The sequence below is a fragment of the Fonsecaea monophora genome (assembly GCF_001642475.1).
Source record: "Fonsecaea monophora strain CBS 269.37 chromosome Unknown Scaff87, whole genome shotgun sequence".
Lineage (NCBI taxonomy): Eukaryota > Fungi > Ascomycota > Eurotiomycetes > Chaetothyriales > Herpotrichiellaceae > Fonsecaea > Fonsecaea monophora.
In genome coordinates this window covers 16,140-40,287 of record NW_019174018.1, presented here as the reverse complement: position 1 = coordinate 40,287, position 24,148 = coordinate 16,140, and the positions used below count along the sequence as shown (strand labels likewise).

At 53.3% G+C, this 24,148-nt stretch overlaps 9 protein-coding genes across 9 annotated transcripts; 4 read left to right on the top strand and 5 right to left on the bottom strand.

Annotated features, from left to right (window-relative positions):
• Nucleotides 1-376: 376 nt before the first annotated feature.
• On the top strand, nt 377-2,722 carry AYO21_09170 (hypothetical protein; the record flags this gene model as incomplete). Its single annotated transcript, XM_022659108.1, has 1 exon — nt 377-2,722. The coding sequence occupies one exon, from the start codon at nt 377-379 to the stop codon at nt 2,720-2,722; it is 2,346 nt and encodes a 781-aa protein (XP_022508562.1).
• An 805-nt stretch (nt 2,723-3,527) lies between these two features.
• AYO21_09169 (hypothetical protein) lies at nt 3,528-7,030 on the bottom strand (the record flags this gene model as incomplete). Its single annotated transcript, XM_022659107.1, has 2 exons — nt 3,528-6,599; nt 6,686-7,030. The coding sequence occupies 2 exons, from the start codon at nt 7,028-7,030 to the stop codon at nt 3,528-3,530; spliced, it is 3,417 nt and encodes a 1,138-aa protein (XP_022508561.1).
• Nucleotides 7,031-7,194: 164 nt separating this feature from the next.
• On the bottom strand, nt 7,195-8,877 carry AYO21_09168 (hypothetical protein; the record flags this gene model as incomplete). The annotated part of the gene is made up of 1 exon (XM_022659106.1): nt 7,195-8,877. The coding sequence occupies one exon, from the start codon at nt 8,875-8,877 to the stop codon at nt 7,195-7,197; it is 1,683 nt and encodes a 560-aa protein (XP_022508560.1).
• A 2,577-nt stretch (nt 8,878-11,454) lies between these two features.
• Nucleotides 11,455-12,330, top strand: AYO21_09167 (hypothetical protein; the record flags this gene model as incomplete). The annotated part of the gene is made up of 1 exon (XM_022659105.1): nt 11,455-12,330. The coding sequence occupies one exon, from the start codon at nt 11,455-11,457 to the stop codon at nt 12,328-12,330; it is 876 nt and encodes a 291-aa protein (XP_022508559.1).
• A 438-nt stretch (nt 12,331-12,768) lies between these two features.
• Nucleotides 12,769-13,741, bottom strand: AYO21_09166 (hypothetical protein; the record flags this gene model as incomplete). The annotated part of the gene is made up of 4 exons (XM_022659104.1): nt 12,769-12,804; nt 13,004-13,141; nt 13,337-13,610; nt 13,692-13,741. 4 exons carry the CDS (start codon nt 13,739-13,741, stop codon nt 12,769-12,771), a joined length of 498 nt encoding a protein of 165 aa, XP_022508558.1.
• A 1,166-nt stretch (nt 13,742-14,907) lies between these two features.
• On the top strand, nt 14,908-15,417 carry AYO21_09165 (hypothetical protein; the record flags this gene model as incomplete). The annotated part of the gene is made up of 1 exon (XM_022659103.1): nt 14,908-15,417. The coding sequence occupies one exon, from the start codon at nt 14,908-14,910 to the stop codon at nt 15,415-15,417; it is 510 nt and encodes a 169-aa protein (XP_022508557.1).
• A 230-nt stretch (nt 15,418-15,647) lies between these two features.
• Nucleotides 15,648-17,114, bottom strand: AYO21_09164 (hypothetical protein; the record flags this gene model as incomplete). The annotated part of the gene is made up of 1 exon (XM_022659102.1): nt 15,648-17,114. The coding sequence occupies one exon, from the start codon at nt 17,112-17,114 to the stop codon at nt 15,648-15,650; it is 1,467 nt and encodes a 488-aa protein (XP_022508556.1).
• A 1,689-nt stretch (nt 17,115-18,803) lies between these two features.
• AYO21_09163 (hypothetical protein) lies at nt 18,804-22,644 on the top strand (the record flags this gene model as incomplete). Its single annotated transcript, XM_022659101.1, has 2 exons — nt 18,804-22,359; nt 22,415-22,644. 2 exons carry the CDS (start codon nt 18,804-18,806, stop codon nt 22,642-22,644), a joined length of 3,786 nt encoding a protein of 1,261 aa, XP_022508555.1.
• A 321-nt stretch (nt 22,645-22,965) lies between these two features.
• Nucleotides 22,966-24,148, bottom strand: AYO21_09162 (hypothetical protein; the record flags this gene model as incomplete). The annotated part of the gene is made up of 4 exons (XM_022659100.1): nt 22,966-23,076; nt 23,198-23,503; nt 23,662-23,852; nt 23,962-24,148. The coding sequence occupies 4 exons, from the start codon at nt 24,146-24,148 to the stop codon at nt 22,966-22,968; spliced, it is 795 nt and encodes a 264-aa protein (XP_022508554.1).

Here is a 24,148-nt window from a genome sequence, read left to right as displayed (position 1 = left end):
CCTTCACCATCCCTCCCCTTCCCAGCGTCCAAGAGGCTTTTGGGTCCCTCTGTCCTGCCATTCCTTACACTCGCTGCTAGTCGTTCCCTTCGTCTTCTTGAGAGAGCAGGCTTTCTCTACTTAGCAACCATTTGTGCGCGAAAACTGCAATATCTCAGAAGGCGGGTCCACTGAGCGGTCGCAAAATCCATGACCACTCTGCGAAAAAGAACAGACATCCAATAGATTCGACGGTCTGGCCTCAGGCCTCTCTGCCCTCAGCCCACGTACACGGCCACCACGACGGGTGTCTCTTGACGAGACCACTTTCGACCACTTTTCCCAATTCCCCTACACTGCTGTTCCCCGCGGGAGAGGTACTCATAGTATCGCGAGGATGTCTTCACTGTCGTCGGAAGCATTGGCGCAGTTGGCAGGAAGAGGGATTGAGCAGAGCATGGAGGAACTGGTCAAGAGGGTAAACATTCCAATAAACAGCACAACGCCTCCTGCCCTCGTCGCAGCAATTCAACACGATCCCTTCAACCAGGCAGGCAAGTACGGCCTCATTTTCGTTTACATCGGAATCATCCTGGTGGTGACCACAACGATCAAGCGGCTATACTACTACTGGGGAGACAAGATTCGAACTGCTCTATACAAAGAAGAAGTCATCAACTCTGCCTCGACGATCAGCCCGCTGGGAGTCTCGCCAAATCAAGGGTTTGGCGATTATGAATTGCCCAGTGCACTGAGTATCAATACCGAAGGGTCAACAAGGCATTTCTTCCCATCCTCGGGGCCTCTGGTGGCAGAGAAAGCACAGCAGCAAGCAGCTGTGTCAGCCATTGCACCACTCAACAACACAATCGCCTTCTTCCGGTGGATCTTCTACAGACCTATCCCAGCCATCAAGGTTGGGAGGTGGAAGTTTACGTTCCCTTCGTTGGGAGTTGTCATGGTCATGGTCATATGCCTGGTGTCGTCTATGCTCTACTGTTTTCTGCCCAGGCCGCTCTTGTACGCCTCCATGTCATATGGATCTCCTCCACTGGCAATTCGAGCCGGGATGATGTCAGTCTCGCTGCTGCCATGGGTGGTTATGTTGGCCAACAAGGCCAACCCGGTGGCGTTTGTGACCGGGATTGGAGCTGAAAGACTGATTGTGCTTCACCGCTGGACAGCTTATCTGTGTGTTACCTTTGCCATCATCCATGTCGTCCCTTACTGGTATCAATCGGTGTCGGACCCAGCTGGCTACGCAACGTTCAAACTCTACTTCACCCAGCAATACTGGGTCTACACGACAGGTATTGCAGCCATCGCTCCCCTGATATTCCTCACCCTGCACTCGATCCCCATTCTTCGACACAAGGCATACGAGCTCTTCGTTCTCCTGCATATTCCGGTAGCATGGGCATTTATTGGTCTCATGTTCTGGCACTGTCACAACTACTTGACATCATGGGCGTATCTCTACTCGACAGTGGCGCTGATGCTTGTATCGCTACTCACCCGCCTCTTCTTCTTGAACTGGATGAATCCGTTTCGGTCGTCGTGGCTCATTGGGGAAGAGTCCGCTGTCACCATCCTACCGGAGAACGCTATCAAGGTCACTATCCCAACACAGAAGAGGTGGCGGCCCGGGCAGTACGCATACCTGAGAATGCCTGGGATTTCGCTCCTTGAGAATCACCCCTTCACCATTGCATCCCTTTGCAGTGAAGATTTCCCCTCAGAATATGGCGAGCAATACCGGGATATGACCCTGGTCTTTCGACCTTTCTCAGGCTTCACTCGCAAAGTCTTGGATACGTCGATCAAGAAGGGGCCTTACAAAACCTACCGAGCCTTCATCGAAGGGCCGTACGGTGGTATGCAACGGCAAATGGCCTCCTTCGACCAGGTCATTTTCTTTGCCGGCGGAAGCGGCATCACCGCCATCGCCAGCCAATTGCTCGACCTGATCAAGCGTATGCGCGACGGCAAGGCCACCACCTCCAAAGTACACGTGATCTGGGCCATGAAGCGGCCCGACATCATGGAGTGGTTCAAGGAAGAGCTTCGGATATGCAGAGAATGCGCTCCACCCGGCTCGGTGCAGTGCCACTTCTTCATCACGGCGGCAAAACGCTACGAACCCTTGCCGGAGCCCAAGGAACACCGGCTCAGTGGTATCCGAGACAAGGTCGCTGACGCTCTCGACAAAGCCACTGGAGGTTCCAAGCGTAACTCGGCCCTCGTGATGATGGAGCATGAACCGGACCTCAAGCGCGAATTTGAAGACACCATCACCGCGCTCCCGCAAGCTTATGTCGCTCCTCCGCGTCACCTTGCGCCGCCTGGCACTGAGCAAGCGCAACCATACTTTCCGCCTCCCCCAGCCGACAAACACGTGTCAACCATCTCCCAAGCGCAGATCGATGCTACACGGTCCTTCGATTTCGGCTTCCCTCAGACGCCGACGAAATTCCAAAAGAACTTGATGCGGTTCGCCTTTCTACCTACCAATGTCACGTCTCACAGACGAGATGGTTGGCGGACTGAGTACGGGAGACCCGATATCCCGTACATGCTCAAAGGTCTGAGCAGAGAATTTGGACGCAGGACTTGTATTTATGTCTGCGGCCCGCCAGAGATGAGGACAGACGTGACGATGACGGTGGCGAGGTTGCAGAGTGAGGTATGGAAGGACTCTGGCAAGGACGAGATATTCTTGCACGCAGAGAACTATCACATTTAGCACCGCGTTGACTGTGTCTTTTTATGGGAGAGAATCGAAGGTATGCCACGAGACTTTTGATGTAATATTAGGGGGACAGGAGCTTAGTGGCATAGCCCGTGCAAGGAAGCGGAGTACATACCATATACCACACCAGCGTGGAAATGGGGTTTATCAGACCCGGGATCTCACGACCTGAACGACAGCAGAGAACAAGTTGGGTTCTCTCGACATGTCATGGCGACATTGCGACATTTTGGGCAAAATTGGGCAGTTGTTGGGAAGACCCGGAGCTCTATGGGGCTCAGAAGGAGTTTCGACTATACCCCCTCTTGTTAGTTGGTTCCCGGCAGTAACCGCCTCTTTTTTTTTTGGCTCCTTTTGTACAGATTAGAGGCAGAAAAGAAGCCATGATGACTTATTCACTTACTGTCTACCTACCTTCCTACCTAGCTAGGCGCATGGCCCGCTTGAACGCTGAAAGCTGAAAGCTGAGTAGTGTCTCGGACTGGATGGAAGAGTGAGTCTTCTCGTTCACTGTTCGCTGTACGAGGGACGAGGTATAAGTAATTCCCAGCACGGGTCAGGTTCAGAAACCGGCTACATACTAGATACTTACATAGTAGGTAGGGAGGTAGGTAGGTCCCTACTGAAGGTGCGAGCACTCCTGGGTGGGAACAGTCGCTGCGTGGCCATGTGGTAGTCAAGTTGTTGTACACAAATCCTCGGTACATACGAGGGAGACACACTCACACACCCACACCCACACCCACACAACTCCACAAGTACCTACCTGGGTCTGGTATGGTCTGGTATCCCGTTCTATTCACGCGCAAACCTCCCAAAGCCCCAACCGCCCGAAACTCTCGCCGGCGTTGCGGACGATACATAACCTCTTGTTCCTCTCCCTCCTCGTCATCGTCGTCCGACCAATGTCCCCGTCCCTGTCCCTGACCTTCTGTTTTTTGTCCGTGCCATCACCCTCACCCTCACCCTCAACCTCACCTTCAGCCTGCGTCGTCAAGTCTTCCTGTTCCCACCCGTCAATGACCCGCTGTGCCCAAATGCTCCCGATGGCGGTGCCGCGTCCTTGGGCAAGATTGTACCCGCCACTGGTGACGAAGCCGATGAGGTCGGCCGGGTCGGGACAGGGAACGTGTCTGTCCCATTCTGTGGGTTGGGCGAAGGGGTCGATCATGAGGGCGTCGAGGTCAGGGTCTCTATGCACTGCGCCGGCACCAGTAGGATGGTGGTTCTGGCTGTCGCCGTCAAGGAGGGGCTTCGGCTGTGTTTCACACTTCTTCGTCTTCTTCTCCTTGCTCTTTCCTCTGGCGTTGTTCTTCTCCTTTGAGGAGGTCGTCGGTTGTTCCTTGGGCGGAGGCGGCGGCATCTCGCCGTCCCCTTTCCCAAAGGCACTGTCCGGTCCGAAATTCTTCACAATCTCTTCGGGCGCGTTCTTGGGCAGCACGTTGATCTTGGCGAGCGACTCGCGTGGGTAGCTGGATTGGCTGCGGGGGGTGGAGAATCTGTTGGTCTTGATCTTCGGGAGGCGCGCATTGCTCAACTGGCCCTTGACGTTGGTGCGGTCATGGTCGAGAGCAAGCCAGCGCGAGCGAAGGTCGTGAGCGTTGATCGATGATGACGAGGAGGACGTTTCCGTTAAGCTAGGGGCAGGTAGACGTTGCGCTGGAGGCGGTCCATCAGAGTCCCAGCTCTGTGGCTGAGTCTCCTGAGATGTGTCCGTTCCGACTGTCCCTGACCCACTGGGACCAGGACCGGGTGGTGGACCTTGTTTATGTAATGATGGGAGGCGGTAGATTCGGGCTGTTGGAGACGGTGTGCCTTTGTCAAGCAGGGTGATGCGGACTGTGACTAGAACGGGAAGTGGTGGGAGACTGATGCTTGACGGCTGCTTGAACAACGAGACGCTCTGCCCCGGTAACAGTTGGGCATATTTGACCCCCACAACTTCTGGTATGACATCCGGCTCTGATTCACTCTCCGGACTGGATGTGTTGCGTCGGCGGGCTGGATCCTTGAGCTCACTGTCCCGGGCTGCTTGGGCTTTGGCTGCTCTGCGCTGTCGCTGTGTAAGCGGAGGGGCTACGCTGGTCTGTTTCGAGGCGGTTTTGGCCAGCTCCGGGCTCGCCCTGGCTTCAGCTCCTGTTGAACCTTTGGTCTGTTCAAACAGATACTCCCAATCACAAGACCAACCTCTACCGATCTCCCCACGCCTTCCTAGGCCCAGGTCCAAAGCATCCCAGGCGATTCTGTGTTTCGGTGGCCGTCGAATCCACGAATCAAACCGCTTCTCGCTTTCAGTCCGCTCCCAGGCTTTGCCCGCCTCGGTGCCGGGGAAATCTCCTGGGAACCACGTTGCTTTTTGCTCGAATGACAGCTGCTGTTTCTGGCGTAGGCCCCCGAAACGCGGAGTGCCACCGGATGACAAAGGGTAGTACATCAGCGAGCGCCACACGGGATCGACGCACGTCCACGGGAGGAGAACAGTCCAAGTCCCCTGGGCGTTTTTGGAAGTGCCATTCTCCGCTCTTGACGCGAGAAGGATCACTGGGATTTTAGGGTCTTTGTCCGTCACGGGTGGTACATGGCCTGGCGGTGCGAGCGCTCTTCGTCGGTTGATTGCCTTTTGGGACGGGAGCGTGTTGCTGATCCGCCAGCGTGCTTTGTGTGAGAGCAGCTCGGCGAACTTGGCCGTTCCGTCTGGGGGCCATGCAACGAGAATCTCATCTAGAGGAGTAGCCTCGGAGATGCCGGGGATCCTGGTCCGTTTGGGCGGATGATTGAGCCTGGGATCGACTGTGTCGAACGCGAGCATAGCATTCTGGGGGAGGATGCTGGGATTGTTGAGTCCGGCGAGAGAGGTCCAAGACGACGACATCGAATCCGCAGCTTCAACCTGTGTGGGAAATGGCCGTATCACACCCAGCAAAGCTTCAGTCGAGCCTGGTCCCTGGACTTCGACGCTCCCGATCTCAAACCGCAGATCTTCAATCAAAACCTGCGGTTTCTGTATTTTGGCGACCTTCAACAACTCCTCCCAGCACTGATGGAATGCAGACGGATGGATTCGGATGAGAATCTGATGGCTCAGCTTGGTCTTTCGTTTCGACGTCTGCGTCTTGGCCTTCGGAAGTGTAGACTGAGCTCCTTCGGCCGTCTGGACGTCCATCTGATCTTCGCTGGCGACAACTTCCGCCTGATCTCCCCCCTGGCCATCCCCAGAGCTTGCTGTTTCTCCCCGAGGGCGTTGGAACCAGATCACAGTCACCGGCGCAATTGGACGCTTTTCGTTGTCACGTTCTGAGACCCATCCACCAGCAAACCGGGTACCGGCCTTCCACTTCTTCGACATAGCCAGCGAAAACCCTTGTGGGCTGAAAGAGAGTGCCTTCAGCATGCTATCGAGCGCCGCCTCTGTCCCTAAGCACGCCACCGTAGACATATAGCTGGTGTCCCAGGCAATGCATCCCAGATTGCCCGCAGCTCGATGACTTGGTCTGTAACTCTTTTCCGTAGGACTCAACGGAATGGACATTCTCCATAGCGGTTCCGTGGGCCGGGTCATATGGGCACGTTTCGTATGCCACAGGTGCGTTGGCAGCCATGTCTTGTGGACTTGCCTCCTCTTGTACTTCGTCGTCGCTCTCGGAGGCTCGGCCAGTTTGTTCTTCTTCAACCGTGGCACGCGCGTGGTCAAGACATGGTCCGCCGGGTCGGGCTGCTGGGCGTTGGCTTTGGATTCCTTCTTCCTCTGGCGCACCGTCTTGCGTATCTGACCGAGCCTCTTGAGGGCTTTGGCCGTTTCCAACCGCAGTCTCAATCTCCGTGACGGGGTTCGCGTTCGCTTCGTGACCGTCGGCGTGTTATCGTCTCTCATCTATGATAATTCTCCTGGTCAGCTGCTAGTCAGTACGCCAGCGACTCGTGCACTTTGTCAAGGCCAGGGGGGTTTGGGGAACCGACCTCACGTTCTGCCCTCTTGCGCAGCCTCCGCGGCACCTTTTTGGCATTGTGACTGGCCGTCCTCCGTCGCATGTGCCGGGGCACTTGTTGAAACGCCCGTGTGGACAATTGCTTCTTTGCCCTGCGCATGCTCCTCTCCAGAGCCTCGATCTCAAACTCGCGCGCCTTGACGAAGGAAGCCACGTTGAGTTCCCCACCACCAGCAGAGACAACTGCCTCCGGGCGCTGCACGGGGATGGCTCGAGCATCGTGGTTTTTCTGTCGCTTGCGTGCCGCCGCGGACTGGCCAGCCTGGTCAAAGCCGACCTTGCGCTTCTGCCCGACTTTCTGTGGTGGCGGCGCCATTGAAGCCGAAAAACCAACTCGGTAGATGTATCAAGACGCGGCGCGTGTAGGGCGGGAATAATCGTGGAAATTTATTTTGGGCCGATTACATAATGCGGCAATACAGACTTTGTATACAACTCCCCCCCCCTCCACACCACTAAGGCCAGCGGTATATAAATAGTCTATTGTGACTGTACTTCTTTTAGGTATGTGTCTAATGTCAACATGCGTGGAAGGGTCAGAGTCTCAGTTGCACCTTCTCCTGTAGTCTCTGATAAATTTCCACTATTCATAACTCGGCGAGATGAGCTGTTGGGATTGTGTGTCTTTATTCTTGTCACATCTGGCACCGAAGCGCAGGTTGATTGCTTCTGGAATGCATCCAAGGCATGTTGCCAGCTGTTCATTAGTCCATCTGTGAGTGGGTTGTACCAGAAAAAGCAACGCATTGTAGACTCGACGGCGTCCCAGGATGTCGCCCCAGGGAACTGCGTGAAGAAGCATCGACTAAGAGCTACTGCTGGAGGAGCCAGCGGAAGCTCCATACCCCAAGATCTTATGACAATCATCATGATCCAGATTAAGCAGCCTCTCTGGTCCGGAGTCTGCGCCTGCGTGAAAGGAAGTGACCGAGTCAACTCTTGCCTCGAGCCACGATACGCGGCAACCCGGGAAATCGACGCAATGGGGTTATGCACGTCGAACCCGAGCATAACCACCGCAAGTATCAAGTTCTTCTCCAAGCTATTCTCGGTGTTGGCGGATGACTGCAGAGATGCACATACTTCGAACAGGTCTGGGTAGTCCTGGCCATCTGAAACAGGATCTTCCTCAAAAGAATGGGGGAGGTTGGCGGTTTTAAATTGGAGAAAAGTGCTTACTCTTGAAAGGATCCGAATGGTATCCAGGCTGAACGTACCCTGTCGAGCGATGGCGGCAAATCCTGCGGGTAGTGTTCTGAGCAGTGCCAGAAAATCGTCTTTGAATAGGCGCTGAGGATAAGCTCTCCAGCTTTTACGCTTCCGAAAAGGAAAGATGGTCTGGGCCCCGGTCTCGAGCATCCAGAAGTAGTCAAATTGAACGAGAAAAGCCTTCACAAGTCCGTGCAGTCCCAAATTGCCAAGGCCTCCTTTAAGTGCAACCACCATGGCCAGTCCCTTGCGATTGGCGATTCTGTCTTCGCCGTACAAAACATCAAGGCATGCCAGGGCCAGCACGGTCATGAGCACACCATCGTCTGGAGGACCACGAAGATGGGAAAGTTGGTCATACAAGATTGACACAGCTTTTCTCCGGTGGAACGTGACTTCAGAAGACGCAGTGGCGGATGGCGCTTGGCTCTTTTCCAAATAGGCCTGGGACATCGCCACCGCGGCATGATAAGCACTTCCATGTGACAGGATCAAAGGGTACATCCAGACCATCAAGGGGTTGGCCATATTGAACGTCAGAAACAATGGCTGCATGAGGGGTGAAATCGCCTGAGTATAGTAGTCGAGAGCGCGAGTGACACCAGGTGTCTCTTGACCCGGCCAGGATTTGAATGGGTCCATCCGTATACCGCTGAAGCTGACTTCCAGTGGGGAAGGCGGGCGAGACAACCGGCGATCTGGCGATTCGTCTTGAGATTCGAGGCACTTGTGTGTCCTCTTGTGTGTGTACTTGGGCAGAGAGTCCTGCTCTGAGCCCTTGCTGGTGTGATGTGGCAAAGCATAGCGAGGCTGAGTCTGCTGGCGAACGGCGGCTCGGTATTTGCTGGAGATGTGCGACTTGACTAGTCTTCGATGCGAGGCGCTGTGATCTGGATTGTCGTAATTTAGGAAGGTGAAGGTCTTGGTGATCTCTTGCTTGGTGGTAGGAGGCATAATGAAGCCTCACGTCTCACACTGCACGAGGGTTAAGGCATTACCAAATATTACTGACACTGTAGTATGTCTGGCGCGGGGATCGGTAACCGCCAATTACAGACGGTTTTTTGCGAGGCCGAATCCCGCTTTCCCGAAGGCTGCGAGGGTCAGGCTTGAAGACTGGCCGAAAGTTCGAGTCCGCAGGATCAATTAGCATCGCGTTGGGGGACGTCTAGAGTCTGATCGCCGAATAGTTCGTCGTCTCACAAGGACAGCTGATTTGCTAAGCAGCACTATTCTCAATGAGGCTCGTGCAGAATGTTCTGCATGACTGAGGTAATATTCGTAGATCCAGGAACCGGTCGAATGATCCACAAGGCTGGTCAGAAGGATCAAGGGGGATTCATAAGGAGATACTTCAAACTCAGATGCACCGAGGGAGGCAATATCGAAAGACAGGAGATAGGCAAAACGGGAGGGAGGGTGTCGAGAGGAGGAATCAGTACCTCGTAGGGAGCTCCAAGTTAGTTATAGGTGGCGCTTCATCTAAGTTCGCGAGCCAAGCAGATCTGGCCTTGTGATATCTCTTTGAGGGTTAGTGTCTACCAAGTCCATCGAAATCGGAAAGTGGGGCGAGCTAAATGTATCAAAACTTGCCAGAACAAAACACGTCCGCACATCGGCGAAATGCTAACGCCCTGGGTCGCCCCAAGAAGGTACGAAGAACCCTGTAACTTGGGGCTAGCCTTGGTTCCTAAGTTATCTCAGTTTGATAACTCGAGGCTTTAACAACTTGAGTTCTGTTCCTCATACGAGTCCGACAAATGGGGCCGACGAGGCTCCAGGGTCTGGCCACCCTGCTCAGCTCCCCGACGGTTGGAGACCTTGGCCCGACGGCTGTCTGGCGCCACTAGGTAAGTCTTCCAGCGTCACAAGCACAGGGACAGTGCGCACGTGGAGGTGTGCGTGGATGAAGAGGGTTGTTCTGACAAATAATCCATGGTCGAAGCGACCAAAAGTCCAATGGCTTTCAGCCTCCCCAATCATTAGTGACCTTCCCTCCTTTAGTTTCTGCTCGCGACTAACCTCCCCCCTCTCCATATATATATGTCCCGGCAATGAATGCGTATTCTCATCGATGAGCAGCTATACTGCTGCGTGCTCAGCCCAGTACATTTTGGCCTTGGCTTATGATCCTTCGGAACTGATAAAAGGGCGTTTTATGAGCAGGTAACCGGGATTGCGCCTCCCTTATTATCAGCATCCTTCAGAGGAAGTCGGGCCACTATCTACTGGGCGTGTCAGCGGCATGAAAGATTCTTTTTTTAATAATAATACATATTGGTACATGTCACAAGTACAACTCGGTACATCCCTCAAGTTCCCACTTTCCCAAGCATTCTGGGCAGTTTCATATCAGGAATTATTCGTCAGTAGCGGCGGAATTCCACCCATGCACAGGGAAGGGAGGGTACTTGTGTGAATTTCTTTCGCGGGGGCTTTTCTGTCCCCTCTAGGTCTCTTCAGCTCGATCCTTCGTTCGAGGGTCCCTGCTTCCGAACCCCCTGAGCCTTACAAGCCTGCCGATAATCCCAGGTCAGCCCCCGATCCCCAGCTTCCATCACCTGCGCTTCGTCACTATGCCACCTCGGAAAATGACCGCCCCTTCGTAAGGTCCAGCACCGACGCCTATTGTTCCTACCTATGGGACGGAGTGCTTCGGTATTATTTGAAGGGGGTGGATCTTGGGCAGAGCCTCCCAATCACAGCCACGGCCGGCGGCCTTAGTCATTCTCCACGGTCCCCGCCTTTGGACATGCCAAGCTTCTTACAAAGAAAGCGTGCAGCGTCTTAGTTCAGCCGTTGATGCGCCTCTGAATCGGCATAATCAGCCTGGATCGTTCTTCTGGTGTGCCTGGAATCCATTCCCTCGGGGTGATATAGAACCTCCCTCTGGCGCAGCAGGGTGGACATCTGCTCACAAAACCCTACCCTCTTTCACACTCCCGGCCAATTCGCGTAAAACGTGGGTTGCGAAGGAGAAGAAGAGAACCACCCTGCCCACACTCCCACTCGTTTAAACCCCTTTTTCAGCAGCGAAGACCGTTCGCCTATTGGGCAAATCGCAGAATTTCAAACGATAACGAGGACCCCTTCTCGGTACTACAGTACATATTCAGTTGTGGGCAGATGCCGCATCATTACTAAAAAGTCACTTTGGACTTGAGTATTCGGGCCCATCCCCATTTGGCAACAAGGGCACCGATCAACCCAATCAACCCCTCGACGCAACTTTATGTAAACCACAAGAGACCCTCTCGGATTGGCGCATCTGACCGCCTTGCATTTTTCATTCTGGCCGGACTGTCGGTTTTCCCCATATCATACCTACCTACATAATCAAAACCTGTTTGCGGCAGCATTGCAACATAAAGCGGAGAGCGACCTCTCAATTCTCTGCCGACTTTATTTTTTTTTGGCATTTCGCCCGGATCATCGGATATTACAATAATCAAAAGAGATTCAGAGAGAGATCACAGACATCAAGGAGACCTTGTCACTCCGACTTTACAGAAGAAAACAATCTCCGATACAATGGATTACTTCGCAGTGGCTGCTGCTCATCGTGGCTCATACTTTGAGTCGCTCTTGGATGCCGGTTCTTCCAACTCGAGTTCCCCAGATGTACGTCTCCCCAACGCCGGCCCTGCACTGGGAGCTAGCTCCTGCGCCGTGGCGGCGGAGATATTGACCCTTTGTTCCTCGACGCAGAATATGGGCGATGTGTTCCGGTACGGCGGTCTCGAGCCCGGGATGTTCCCCCCGAGCCACGGCTGGAGCCAGGCCGATCTCGACACGCTCGACGCCTTTGCCGAGTTCAAGCCCCAGACGGGCCGACAGGGCAGTGCACAGCCGTCGACCGACTCGGAACAGACGATCGTCCCCCCCTCGAAACTGGTGAGGGACATCTTCGGCAACCAGCCACGCCTGCATGCTAACGAGCAGGGCCAGCGTCGGAGGGCGCAGAACCGCGCCTCGCAGCGCGCCTTCCGCGAGCGCAAGGAGAAGCACGTCAAGGGCCTCGAGTACCAGCTGGAGACGCTCAACGAGAAGCACCAGGACCTGCTGTGCTCGTACAACAAGCAGAGCGACAGCATCCTCCGACTCAACACCAAGATCGCCCAGCTGCAGGCCGACCTGGAAGCTCTGCGCTTCTCCGCCACCATGACCGAACCCCCGACCTCCCACCCCCATCCCCGGCACAAATGGAACGGCCCCAAGACGACGCCACCGGACAAGTTCGACGCCTTCCCCAACCCCGTCGCCCACCCCGCGCCCGTGCTCTACGACGGCTACGAGCTGGGGCCCGACGGAACGATCGTCAACACCGTCGAGAACCAAAACGCCGCACAAGCGACCAAGAGGAAGCAGAGGTTACCAGACTTTGAGGATCTGCTACGCATGGGATGATTGGGCTTTTTATCTTCTTCCTCTTCCTCTTCTTTTCTTCTGCCATGGTATATCCAAGTTTTGCACATGTCGCTATCAGTTATGAGTGTATTTTTTTGGGTTTTGTTTGAGCGAAAGTTCCCTTGCCTGAGGAATGGACTCCATCAGATCCCAGAGGTGAGCCAAATGAGCGCAGGCGTTAACATCAAACAAATGACGGTGAACAACGAATTGTATCTATATCTAGAGTGATCTACTTCGTTGCCAGAGGCGTTCTAGTGCAGACGTTGAAGCAGAATTTGAGTAGATCTCCACCCTCTCTATCTTTGTCTGGGTTGCATCTATGCCAACCCTAGGATAGCCTCTTCACGGACCCATTGTGAATGAGACCAGCGATGATGGTCAATGCTGGCATCAAGTGCGTTGGTAGATATAGACATCTGTTTCAGGTGGACCACGTCATAGTTTGGCAAGCACAGCTGCGGCCGAGGAAACCTAGGAAGAAAGTAGGTGGTATGTTAGCGGAGAGGACCACTGGAGCGACAACACCAATTCCTGCCCAAACTCATGACGAAATGGCAAGTCAAAGTACAAAAGGCCAGTGAGGCAAAACCGACTCTGGGGAACAAGAACCCGCGAAATGCCTCCGGGTCGCAAACTGCAGCAGTACTCGGCGAAGGGTTGGTATACTCACTGTAATGTCCCGTCCAGGTTCCTTCTCTGCGTAAACGACCTTTCCATGGTCGATGATGATGGCATACCGCGCGGTTCGTTCACCGAGAGTCCAGCCGATGGACTTGGAAAATTTGGTCTCGGGGTCAGAGAGGAACAGCTGGCACGCAAAGAAGATTAGTCAAGGTTAGTCAAGGCTCCTAAGGGCGTCACAGGAAGTTGATCCATCCTGTCGTTACCCCCAGGGAGGTAACGGGGGCTTGTCTCGTGTCTTGATACCGAGGTCGGAATCTCGTCCATTCTTTCTCTGACAAGGAATTCCAATCTGAACACATGAAAAGGAACTGTAACTCACAATCTCATCCTTGATACCGTTCGCCTTCCCCCAGGCGCTCATCACGAAAGCATCGTTATACGCCAAAACGGCCACTATATCCACTTTCTTTCCTTTGAGTTCTTGAAGCGCGTCAATGTAACCGGGCAGGTGCCTGACACTGCAACCTGGAGTAAAAGCGCCCGGGACGGCGAACAGGACGACTTTCTTATCCGCCCATTCCTTGGACGCGTTGTAGTTTTGTGGGATGCCACAGCTGGTTATAGCAGAGCTTTCGGGGGTGTAGGGAATATAGCTGTGAGCATTGACAAGTACGTTAGTGCACGGTCCAGAGAAGCATTCTAGACAGGCATCGCAGGTGAGCGCGGGAACTCACGAGAAGACAACATCAGGAGGAAACTGGTCCCCCTCTTTGAGCCCGGCCATTGTGGATAATGATTTGAGGTTGAAAGTCGGTCGAGCGAGCACGGACTTCTCTGACAGGAGTACGGGAGAAAGTAGATTAAATGTTGAACGGAGCCGACCTGTGTGCGTACTGATCGTTCTGGCTTCTGGCAGGAGTGTACGATGAATGATTGCTGACCGCGGACAGCCCCTCCTTGACAAAATCAATTTGGAGGGACCGCGGCAATGATGCGATATCGCTGCCCCGCGCGCAATGGACATAGTCGGAAGCGGCGCAGTCAGTAACAGACAAGTTCACAGATGATTTGTGTTCCTCGTACTCGGGATTTTGCACAAGCAGGTGAAACTATTTTCCGGCTGGCGAAATGGCAACCACTGCAGAATTCCCTCCGGGTCTTCTCTTACCCAATTTTTTCCATCTCAAACAATCAATGGTGGCGCCAATGGAAAACTATGGAGAAGATCTTGCCGCTGCATTCTTCTCCTCCCGCTGCTTTTCCCCCAACGTGAGGCCCCAGACCAACAAGTATGGATCTATGTCGCTGCATACAAACAGCTTGCGTGGCTTACAGGAGGCTAGACCTACCCAGGATTCCGGTCTCGCTATTTTGCAGGAGTCGCGCCGCTTGATTGATCAGGCTGGCATCCCATTCGACGCGGGTCCGGCGTGAGTTTGAAGGCTCATCGTGTTCCGTATGGTGGATGTTCGGAGAGCAATTGGCCTTGCTGCTCTTGGAAGGTATCAATCGCCTCCTCCAGACCGGGTGGGATGGATTGTGCTGCAACCTCTGTCATGCTGCTATTGGATCGCTGCAGATCCCCTTCGAATCCGTCAGGCCGTCTGCGTTCCCAATTGGTTACACTGGCAAGGCTGAGTGAAAAAGCGGAGGACTGTTGGAGGATTGACTTCTCGGAGGGGTTGAATGAATAGGCTCTGAACCCTGGAGCGGGATTCAATATTTGAGCGGAAGGTGTCCTCGGTTGTCTTTTGCTGAAGAGTCTGGAGGTATATTAGGGCTGCCTGCGTCGAGTTTCGTTTCCAGAATTCAACGCTCTATCCCAGTATCCAACACACAGCTTCCGTAGCAAGAGGGCTGGTCCTATTCTGTGCTATTCTCTTCTCAGATCAACCACCCTCTCAAGCTCATTCCCCTCGCATCCATAAGGCAACATCTCTCCCAGGCAAAATGGCTGCCCTCCGCCCTCCCTTCACACTGAAGACCGCGCATGAAAAGGTCAAATTCGCCCAAAATATGTGGAACTCCTGCAACCCAGTTCAAGTCTCTCACGGGTACACGAGTGAATGCATTTGGCGGAACCGCGCTTCCTTCATCCGTGGTACCGCCCAGATCGTCGACTTGCTCACCAAGAAGTGGGACAAAGAAAAGTCTTACCGCCTCCGAAAGGAGTTGTTTGCCTTCACGGATGATAAGATCGCCGTCCAGTTCTGGTATGAGTACCAGGATAAATATGATGGTATGAAGTGGAAGAGGTGCTATGGACTGGAGGACTGGACCTTCGACCGGGAAAGTGGCAAGATGAGAAAGAGACATATGAGTGGCAATGATATCTTACTGGGAAAGGACGGGGATGGCGTTGCAGTACCGGAAGAAGGGATCGAAGGGAGGTGGTTCGTTGACGGAGTGGACGTCGACGATGACAGTGTCACAGCGAAGATCACAGAGGCTCATTGGTGAAGCGGTCTCACAAGACGAAAGGAAAGGGTGGTAATAACGAGGGACAGACTTTGCCTTGCTGGTTATATGTTATACTCGCTTTTCTGGTACAGACTCCGTTAATGATCGTCAATCATCAAGCACAACCCCAACATGGCCAAACCGGGCCATGTGCATCCAACAGCTGTACAGATACCTTTGAGTATACCCGATGAACATTCTCACCCTGCCGCACGTAACAGCCCTCGCCGCTATAGCTCAGGGTCTTCCTCAACCCACTCGCTTTCTTCTGTCTCTACAAACGGTTCCAGTCTCGCTTTGAACTCGTCTAAATCCATGTCATCCTCGGCAACTGCGATTCCACCGGGGGTCTTAGGTGGTATGAGGACGTTGGGAACAACATGGATTACGCCATCAGCTGCGATACCGTCCAAGACTGCAACTCGAGCGAAACCATTGATCTTCATAGTGATGAGTCGACCATATCGAGCAATGTCGATACTCAAGCTCTTGCCTTCGAGGCCTGTAGGGAGATCCACATGAATGAACCCCTTGGGCACCTTGTGATGAGGTGGTGCAAGAGCATCCGCATCCAACTTGTAGATGGCGTCCGAATACAGGGTGATATTGTCACCAGCATGATACAGAATCAAAGCCTTGAGATACTTGAGGCCGAACCTGCTGAATAGGAAGGCGTTGATCCTTGGACCAAGTCGTTTGAAGGCAAAGTTTGAAGGCGCAAAGAGTGTGCCTCCCTTGTGACTCGATGTGTCGTTGAAAGCGGGATAGAGTCCGGTCTTTTCCAATGCGAGATCGAGGGTGCTGAATTCACCGGGAAGAGCGGAGATGATATCAACAGCCTTGGGGGGAGGAAGGAGAATGCTGTCGATGCCATGGATTACTCCGTTTGTTGCAAAGATGTCAATGGCCACGACGCGGGAGTAGAAGTTGACAGTTAATCCCCTCAAGGAGACCTGAGTGGAGAGCCGTTGTGGCACTTTTCCGATATACTTGGCTTCAAGAGCAGTTGGGATGGTCCGACTGACCAGGATACGCGGAGCAGGATAGAATTCAGGTGAGATGTGGTATGTTAGGAGCTTCTCCAAGAACTCCTTGGGTGGCTTGGGAGCATGCTTGGGGATCTTCTCAAATGCTCGATCAGTGGGAGCGAAGAGGGTATGGTTCGTTTTAGTGCTGTTCAGGAGCTCAACGAGATCTGGATACTCCTTGACCACAGCCGCCAGCTTCGTCGTATATTTGCTCTTGGAGATCAGTTCCCAAATGGTCCCATTCGGACGGTGGTGAGGATGATGCGGGCGGCGAGGCTTCTTGCCAGGAGGGCCACGGTGAGGCGGACGGCCGTCTGGGGGCCCGTGATGAGGCGGCTCTTCAAATAGATCCAAATCGTATTCTGCAGTGTCTAACCAAGCCTCGCCAGCAAAGGCGTCCTGGCAATGTTCACCATAACTGACGACGGTCTCACGAGCGGAATCAACGATATCTGTGAATGCTTGTTTGGCCGAATCAACAGCCTTTGTAAACTCCTCTTCAAGATCCTCCCAGAAGGTTTCGGCGTGGTGCTCGTTGTTCCAAAAAGGATGCTCAGAGGGGTAGTTGGGTTCTTGGTTCTCGATAGATAGGGACTCGAGAGTAACCTGATCCGGGATCACGAAGGCAGCAGCAATTGTTGCCGCTGAGAGGATGGAGATACACCTCATGGTGGACTTAGGGAGGGAGAGAGCACTGTCGTGATTGCACGAAACAATGAAAAGAGACAATCGACAGAGGAGTCGTGAGGGATTGAATAAAGGTCGAGATCAATGAAACAGGCAGAAGCGAAAAGACGTGATACCAACCACCACTTTCATATCGGGATCGAGTCTATGACATGCAGTACGCAACTGGTGATGCAAGAAGGGCGACGTAAGACGCATGCACAAGAGAGCTTATGCTCGGTCTCTCACTGGTTGAGAGGGGATCTCTGGCCTAGCGAGCCGTTCCCGGGGGCCGAATTGGGGGGTGGAAGGCTCACTCCGAGGGACTGTACGAGGTACAAGTACTAACAAGTACAAGTAAGCTGTCAGAAGCTCCCCCCTGTTTACCTGTTGCTCCCCTCCATCACCGTAAAGGGGCTGAGCCAGTTGGCCAGCTCCCTCAGGAGCTAGACATCACCCCACCATTGGTGCCACCAGCGCCACATTTAAACATTGGCATGAGGTGATGACGGCAAAGGCGCGCCGCGCACCTGGAAGCTCCTGGTCGGCGAATTGCTAGCCCCGGTCCGACGCAGGGAGGCACACGCGACATCTAATCAGCAATAGGGTTCAATAGATACTCGTGCTGCGGACCATCTTCAGTGTTTCGTGTTTCCCGTACCTCAACTTCCACCCATGGTTCTGCGCGGGTCTGTGATCTGCCTTCAAAAACTGACGGGATCATCACAACAATGCTCCTTATGCCACAAAACAAAATGACCGAGAGCATCTCGAGCTGCAACAAGGTTTGATAACGTGCCGCAGCACAGCTGAATGGTGGAAAGGAGTTGTTCACTGACGCGCTGAACAAATTGCCTTCTGACGAGTAGTCCCTGCCCTCTACCGCGTCGAACATGCCTCCGGTTGCGCTTGATATCAAGATGAGGACGAATATCGAGCCGGATATTGACAGAGGATCAACAAGAGAAGTGGTCGGCAGCTGCCATCGAAGGGGAGTGCGAAGCACCTCCCGTTGTACCACGTTTCCCGACGTCTGTTGCAGAAAGCCTCCTTTCGTTCTCTATAGCGAGCACGAGTAGATCCATTCTCCATTGAGATCCTGTTGGCTCCGTTCAAGTCGTTCTTTTTTGGATGCTTCTCTCCCATTTTGGTTCTTTGGTTCTTGGTTCTCTTTTTGGACTCACCTAGAACATTTCTCATTGTCCAGTGCGCACGCTGCGCCAGCATTCCTCAGCCTGACCCAATCATTTTTCAAGCTTGACATCAACAGTTTCCTGGCTCTGGCCAAAACAAAACATATTACTCATTGAGCAGAGTCACAATACAAGCAAAGTCACGCCGACGCGAAGAAGATAGAACAACAAGGAACTGTGGTTGATTGAGGCTGTGCGACCTGTGCCGTTAACTAGGGCCCGGCAATCACATCAGAAGGACTGGCAGAATCCGTTGTATGTCCTCATACAAATTCACGGCTTGTTGACATTGAGCACTTGCATGTGATCTCGCGGTCCATCGTTCACCTCACTTCTCTCTCTACCTTCCCTTTGGCAACATCAACACCGTTAGATTCGTACGTTCATTTACCGACGGACAGTACTTTCTGCTAACAGCTAATCTGGTCTTAGGCGCGTTGCATGGATACACCAGCTTCACAGGCTCGAGGTCGTTGATTAGAAAGGTCGCGCGCGCATGATGTCGTCTTCCCTCAAGACTTCAGCGCGACCCGGCGGACCCGCCTCGCTCCAGTCTAAGACAGAAAGACCAACTGCAAAGAGAAATGCTCTAGCTGAAATACAACCACGGGCGCAGCCTGCATCTGTCTCACCTTACAATCGCGCCCAAGGTCCTGCGAGCTCGTCACCACGACTACCACATCACGAGTCGCTCAAACCCGAGGGGAATCTATCCATTCGCGAGAAAGCCGCAGGCAAACGCACCGTCATCGAAAATAAGCGGCTGTCGACTGTAGCGGATGATATTGTCGCAGAGAGCAAGAGAGACTCACAAGTCTCGACAACTTCGGCAACATCTGTCACTGTGAAGGGGAAAAGAAAGACTCACGTTGGACCATGGCAGTTAGGGAAGACCTTAGGCAAGGGCGCCACTGGCCGAGTTCGTCTGGCAAAACATGCAGGGACAGGACAAACCGCGGCAGTCAAGATCGTCTCCAAGAAGTCTGCCGCACTTGTCCAAAGTGCAAGTATGGCCCGTATGGACGACGAAGACATGGCTTCGATGATTGCTACCGGTCCCCGAACCATGCCCTTTGGGATCGAACGCGAAGTTGTTATCATGAAGTTAATTGAGCACCCCAACATCATTAATCTCTACGACATTTGGGAGAACCGCGGTGAGCTTTACTTGGTCCTTGAATATGTCGCAGGTGGCGAGCTATTCGACTATGTTTCCGGCAACGGAGCTCTGCCTGAAGATGAAGCGGTCAGACTTTTCCGTCAGATTATTGCTGGTCTTTCATATTGTCATCGTTTCAACATCTGTCACCGCGATCTCAAACCAGAGAACATTCTCCTCGACAGCAACCGAAATATCAAATTGGCAGACTTTGGGATGGCGGCCTTGCAACCGGATGGGACGTGGCTCAATACCTCGTGCGGCAGTCCACACTATGCAGCTCCTGAGATCATACAAGGCAACCAATATCGTGGCGACAAGGCTGATATCTGGAGCACTGGGATCATTTTGTATGCAATGCTCAACGGCTTCCTGCCCTTTGATGGGGGGTCACTCGCCAACACTTTACGCTTGGTTAAGAAAGGAGAATATTTCCTACCTCCAAATTTGAGTATCGAAGCCGCAGATCTCATACAGCGCATCTTACAAAAGCGACCAGAAAAGAGAATCACAATGGAAGAGATCTGGGCCCATCCGCTTCTCAAGAAGTATGAGAAATATCACGCAAGCTTGGTGGCACCCGCACCGCTCATCGGCGCAGCTCCACCTCTCAGTATCGAGGCACAAGGCCGGCGCGTCACCAAACGTTCCGATATCGATGCGGAAATCCTGAGAAACCTGTCGACGCTATGGCATGGCAAGAAACCAGATGAGTTGATCAAACAACTGATGAGCGAAGAGCCAAACCATGAGAAGCTTTTCTATTGGGCACTGGTCAAGTTTCGAGATGATCAACTCGAGAATTACCCAGGCGACCCTCTGCACTACTCTGCCAGTGACTATCACCATGTGAGCAAGCCTACACCCAAACCTAAGCGTGCACCAAACGGTCGTGGACACAACCGACGAGCTTCTCAATTCTCCATTGTTAGCGACGACAACAATAGGCGAGATGGCTATTACAAAAATCCTGGCACTGCGGCAAGCAAGGCTACTCAGAGCAGCTATGATCCTTATCGAGCATCGAGGACGCCAATTGCAGGCGATGCTCATGAGCCGCCAACAGTCGTTGTCAGGTATCGACCAACCACTCCAGGAGCGCGGTCAGTAAGCTCCGCTGGCAGCGTGAGGCACAAGGTTGTGGAGAGATTGAGACCTGATGTTCCTGCTCTCCCAACTTTCACATCGGAAGAACTTGAGAGACTGATTCAGAAGAAGCGTGCTTCATATTCCACAGCAACATCCAAAAGCTCTCTGTCCAGTGCTCGACGCGCACCTGGTATCCGAAAGTCCGTGAGCTACAAGCGACAAGTCAGTTTCCAACATCGACGACAGCATTCCCATGGTACCTCAACTCCTCACGCTCGCGTGCTGCTTTCCGACAATTATCTTGCGGACCGTCCTGGCACTCGCGGTACCACGAGCGGAAGATCTGAGACGCAGAGCAATCCGAGTCTACCAACACCTCCCCAAGCCTACCGACCACGCAAATCCAGCTCCGAGATTGACGTGAAGAAGCCACGTGTTGCTAGCTGTTACTGGAAAGACGAAACACGCAAAGTCAGTGCTGAACTGGGCAAAATCTGTGAAGAAGCCTTCAATCGATCATCGGTATCTACCGTCAGCGAAGTCAGCCCAGCGCCCCCGTTGGAGTCTTCGGCGACATCCATGGCAGCACACGCTTACAGAGTACCGGCTACTATCCGTGATCGCCCCCTCCCTGCGACACCGATCCTCCAAGAATTGACGGAACGTCGAGAGAAGATCATCGAGACTTGGGGAGATGCCGATCCAAATGTTCTGGCCGATATGCTAGCTGCTGTTGATAAGCGTATTGATGCCGAGTTGAGCAAGGAGGGCAAGGGTGACAAGCGAGCGGCTTCTGATCCAACACATGGGGCTGCACCAAGCAGGTATCGTCGTCCTATCTCTCCAGTCGACACTATGGAAGACCTGAAGCGCACCCGTGAGGATAGCTCTAGAGCAGCATCGGATCCCGTCAACTTGAAGACCCCTCAGGCGTCAAAGGACACCACAATTCGCCTCGTAACTCCAGACCCAACTTCGCCCTTCGCTCGCATTGAGCCACTTCGAGTCAACAAGAACAAAGCTGCCCCTATCAACTCCCTCAGAGGTGGCCCGGCTGAATCTTATGAACGCGTGGGATACGACACACGGTTATATGGGAAACGAGGACTTGACACGATCGATGAGAATCCCGGATCGCCAAAGAAGAACCGTTTCCAAACGTCGTCTAACGGCGCACGAAAATGGTCCTGGCTCGGTAAACGTGGATCTGGTCCACAGGATCCCTTGGATTCATACAAGTCTTCAGACGAGATCACACAAGAAACTGTTTCCAACGCCTCCCAGATTGTACAGCCAAGCGAGTCAGGCAACTCTTCCACCCTTTCGACTGCAAAAGGGAGCGAACCACAGTCGACTGATATCGAGTTGCATCTGGAAAAGAAGAGAAAATGGTTCCAGAAGATGTTCGCGAGACCACCCAAGTCGAAGGACGGTGTTCCCGCCAACCCCATTGGACATCACATTGTACGAGATCTATCAGACGGCTTAGACCCCAACGAACCGCATCTAGAGATCCACACCGATAGCACGGTCAGAGCCCAGAAGTCCTATCCTCCGGCAACCAGTGTCGATGCCGCCCTGGCAGCGGCTTCAGTTGGTCCTATTGAAATCAACCAGAACTGGTTCGCCAAATTCTTCCATATCAAGCCCGCGACTCGTGTGGTTTGTCTTCAGATTAGCAAGGCCAAAGCCAAGAAAGAGCTTGTCAAGATTTTGAAAGAGTGGCGGAAGTACGGACTGAGGGATGTGGTGTCAGAACGACGAGGAGGTAGTGACGTCGTCCGAGGGCGCGTCGATGCGTCAAACTGTGAGTGATGCCTTTGACTGTCTATTATCGCGCAAGCTGACCCGTGTGTGACCAGATCTACAACTCAAGCCCGTTCATTTCCACGCCTATCTGTATTCGGTCCTTGAACACGGTCGAAAAGCGAATTTGAGCATTATGAAGTTTACCCAAGAAAAGGGTGCAGCGAGCAGTTTTTACAAAGTTGTCGATACTCTTGAGGCCGTCTTGAAGGAGCGGCACTTGTTGGTTCCTGATACGCAGCGTAAGAAGGCCATTGAGCGCAGTCTTAAGGATGCAGGTTTGTGAAACAACAAACATCAAAGAAACATCAGATTGGGTCGTTGGCGGTTTTTTTGAAACTCGAGCATTATTGGGAGCTTGGAGAGTAATGGCTGTTGGCTTTCAGCCTTGTGTACGTTCCTTTGCAGAGACAGTTGGATTCTTTGGGGACAAGGGAAGAGTCTGCTGGATAAGATACATATGGTTGTTGGGGTGTCGAACAAAAAGGCACATGCATTGTAGTCATGAGCTTCTGCAGGGATATTCTAATGCTAATGAAAAGCGGAATTGAAGACATAATGCGAGTATGTAAAGCCAGGTTCTCTTGTCTGTGCCTCTTGGGGGTTTTCAGTGCTTTTCGAACTTGACGTACCACGCTCCCGTTTCAGGAGCGAAATATGGGGAGAGTTTGTCGATCTCTTCCCAGAACAGAGGCGTCTTTGTGTACGCTCGATGGTCCTGCACATGTTTTTAACATCAAATGGAACGACGCAGCGTCTGGATGGGGATGTGCATATGGGGTTGGGGGAGCGACAGGAGAGCAGGAGAGCAGGAGAGTAGGAAAGTAGGAGAGACTGACCTCGACCGTTTCCCAGCCCAGGTAGTAACACGCGAGCCTGCGCTCGTCCTGGGGGATTTCTCCCTTGCGCTGCGCCGTTTTGTCCTGAGACGTGGCGGTGGCACTAGCGGCATCACCACCACCATGGCCAAGATCGTCGACGACAGGGACAACAACACCCTCGGTCTTGTCGACCGTGTTGAGCGCGTAGGCCCAGTTCCCTCCCACGAACCCCTTGGTGTAGTAGCAGTCGGTGAAGGTCTTGTGCATGGACGTGACGAAGGCGGCGTCGCCGCGGGGGTGGTTCGGCGTGAGGTTGATGATTGCCTTTTTTTTTTCACTCTCAGCCTCGTAATTCCATATCCTTTTCCTTCTTCTCCCTTGGCGTGTACCTCGCTCCGTTCCCTTCCGTCACCAAGGAACGAGGACGAGGACGAGGATCTGATATAAACAGATAACGAAAAATAAGGGGAGAGGAGACTTACGAATTCGCACAGGGGAGATTCCAGCGCTTTCTTCAGTTCCGGGACTTGGGAGTCTTCGAATCGGAAGAGGAGAGATGTCACATCCCTGTTTTTTCCGTCGGTGGTGCCGCCCTCTGAAGCTGCGAGCGTGAGCTGTCTCAGTTGAGCCTTCAACTCTGCGTTCTCGGCGAGGCTGGAGTCTTGTGGCCAATCTGGTATGGGGGGGTTTTTTCTTTGGTCAGTGACTCGGGAACCCAGAAACTCTTAACACAAGGATCCCCATTGAATGGTTCGGGATGGAAGGAGAATCAAGAGACGAACGAATGACCCAACACATCTCATCGCCCCGAACCCGCACGCCCGGCGCCCCGGTCCGGATAGTGCTTCCAAAGTACTGGTCGCGGACGTTGTACGCCTGCGCGACGTGCTGTCGCAGCTTGTGGAATTCGGTGGCTGTGGCCTTTGCGGGCGGGAGGATGAAGCGGACGATTTCAGACAAGATTGCCAT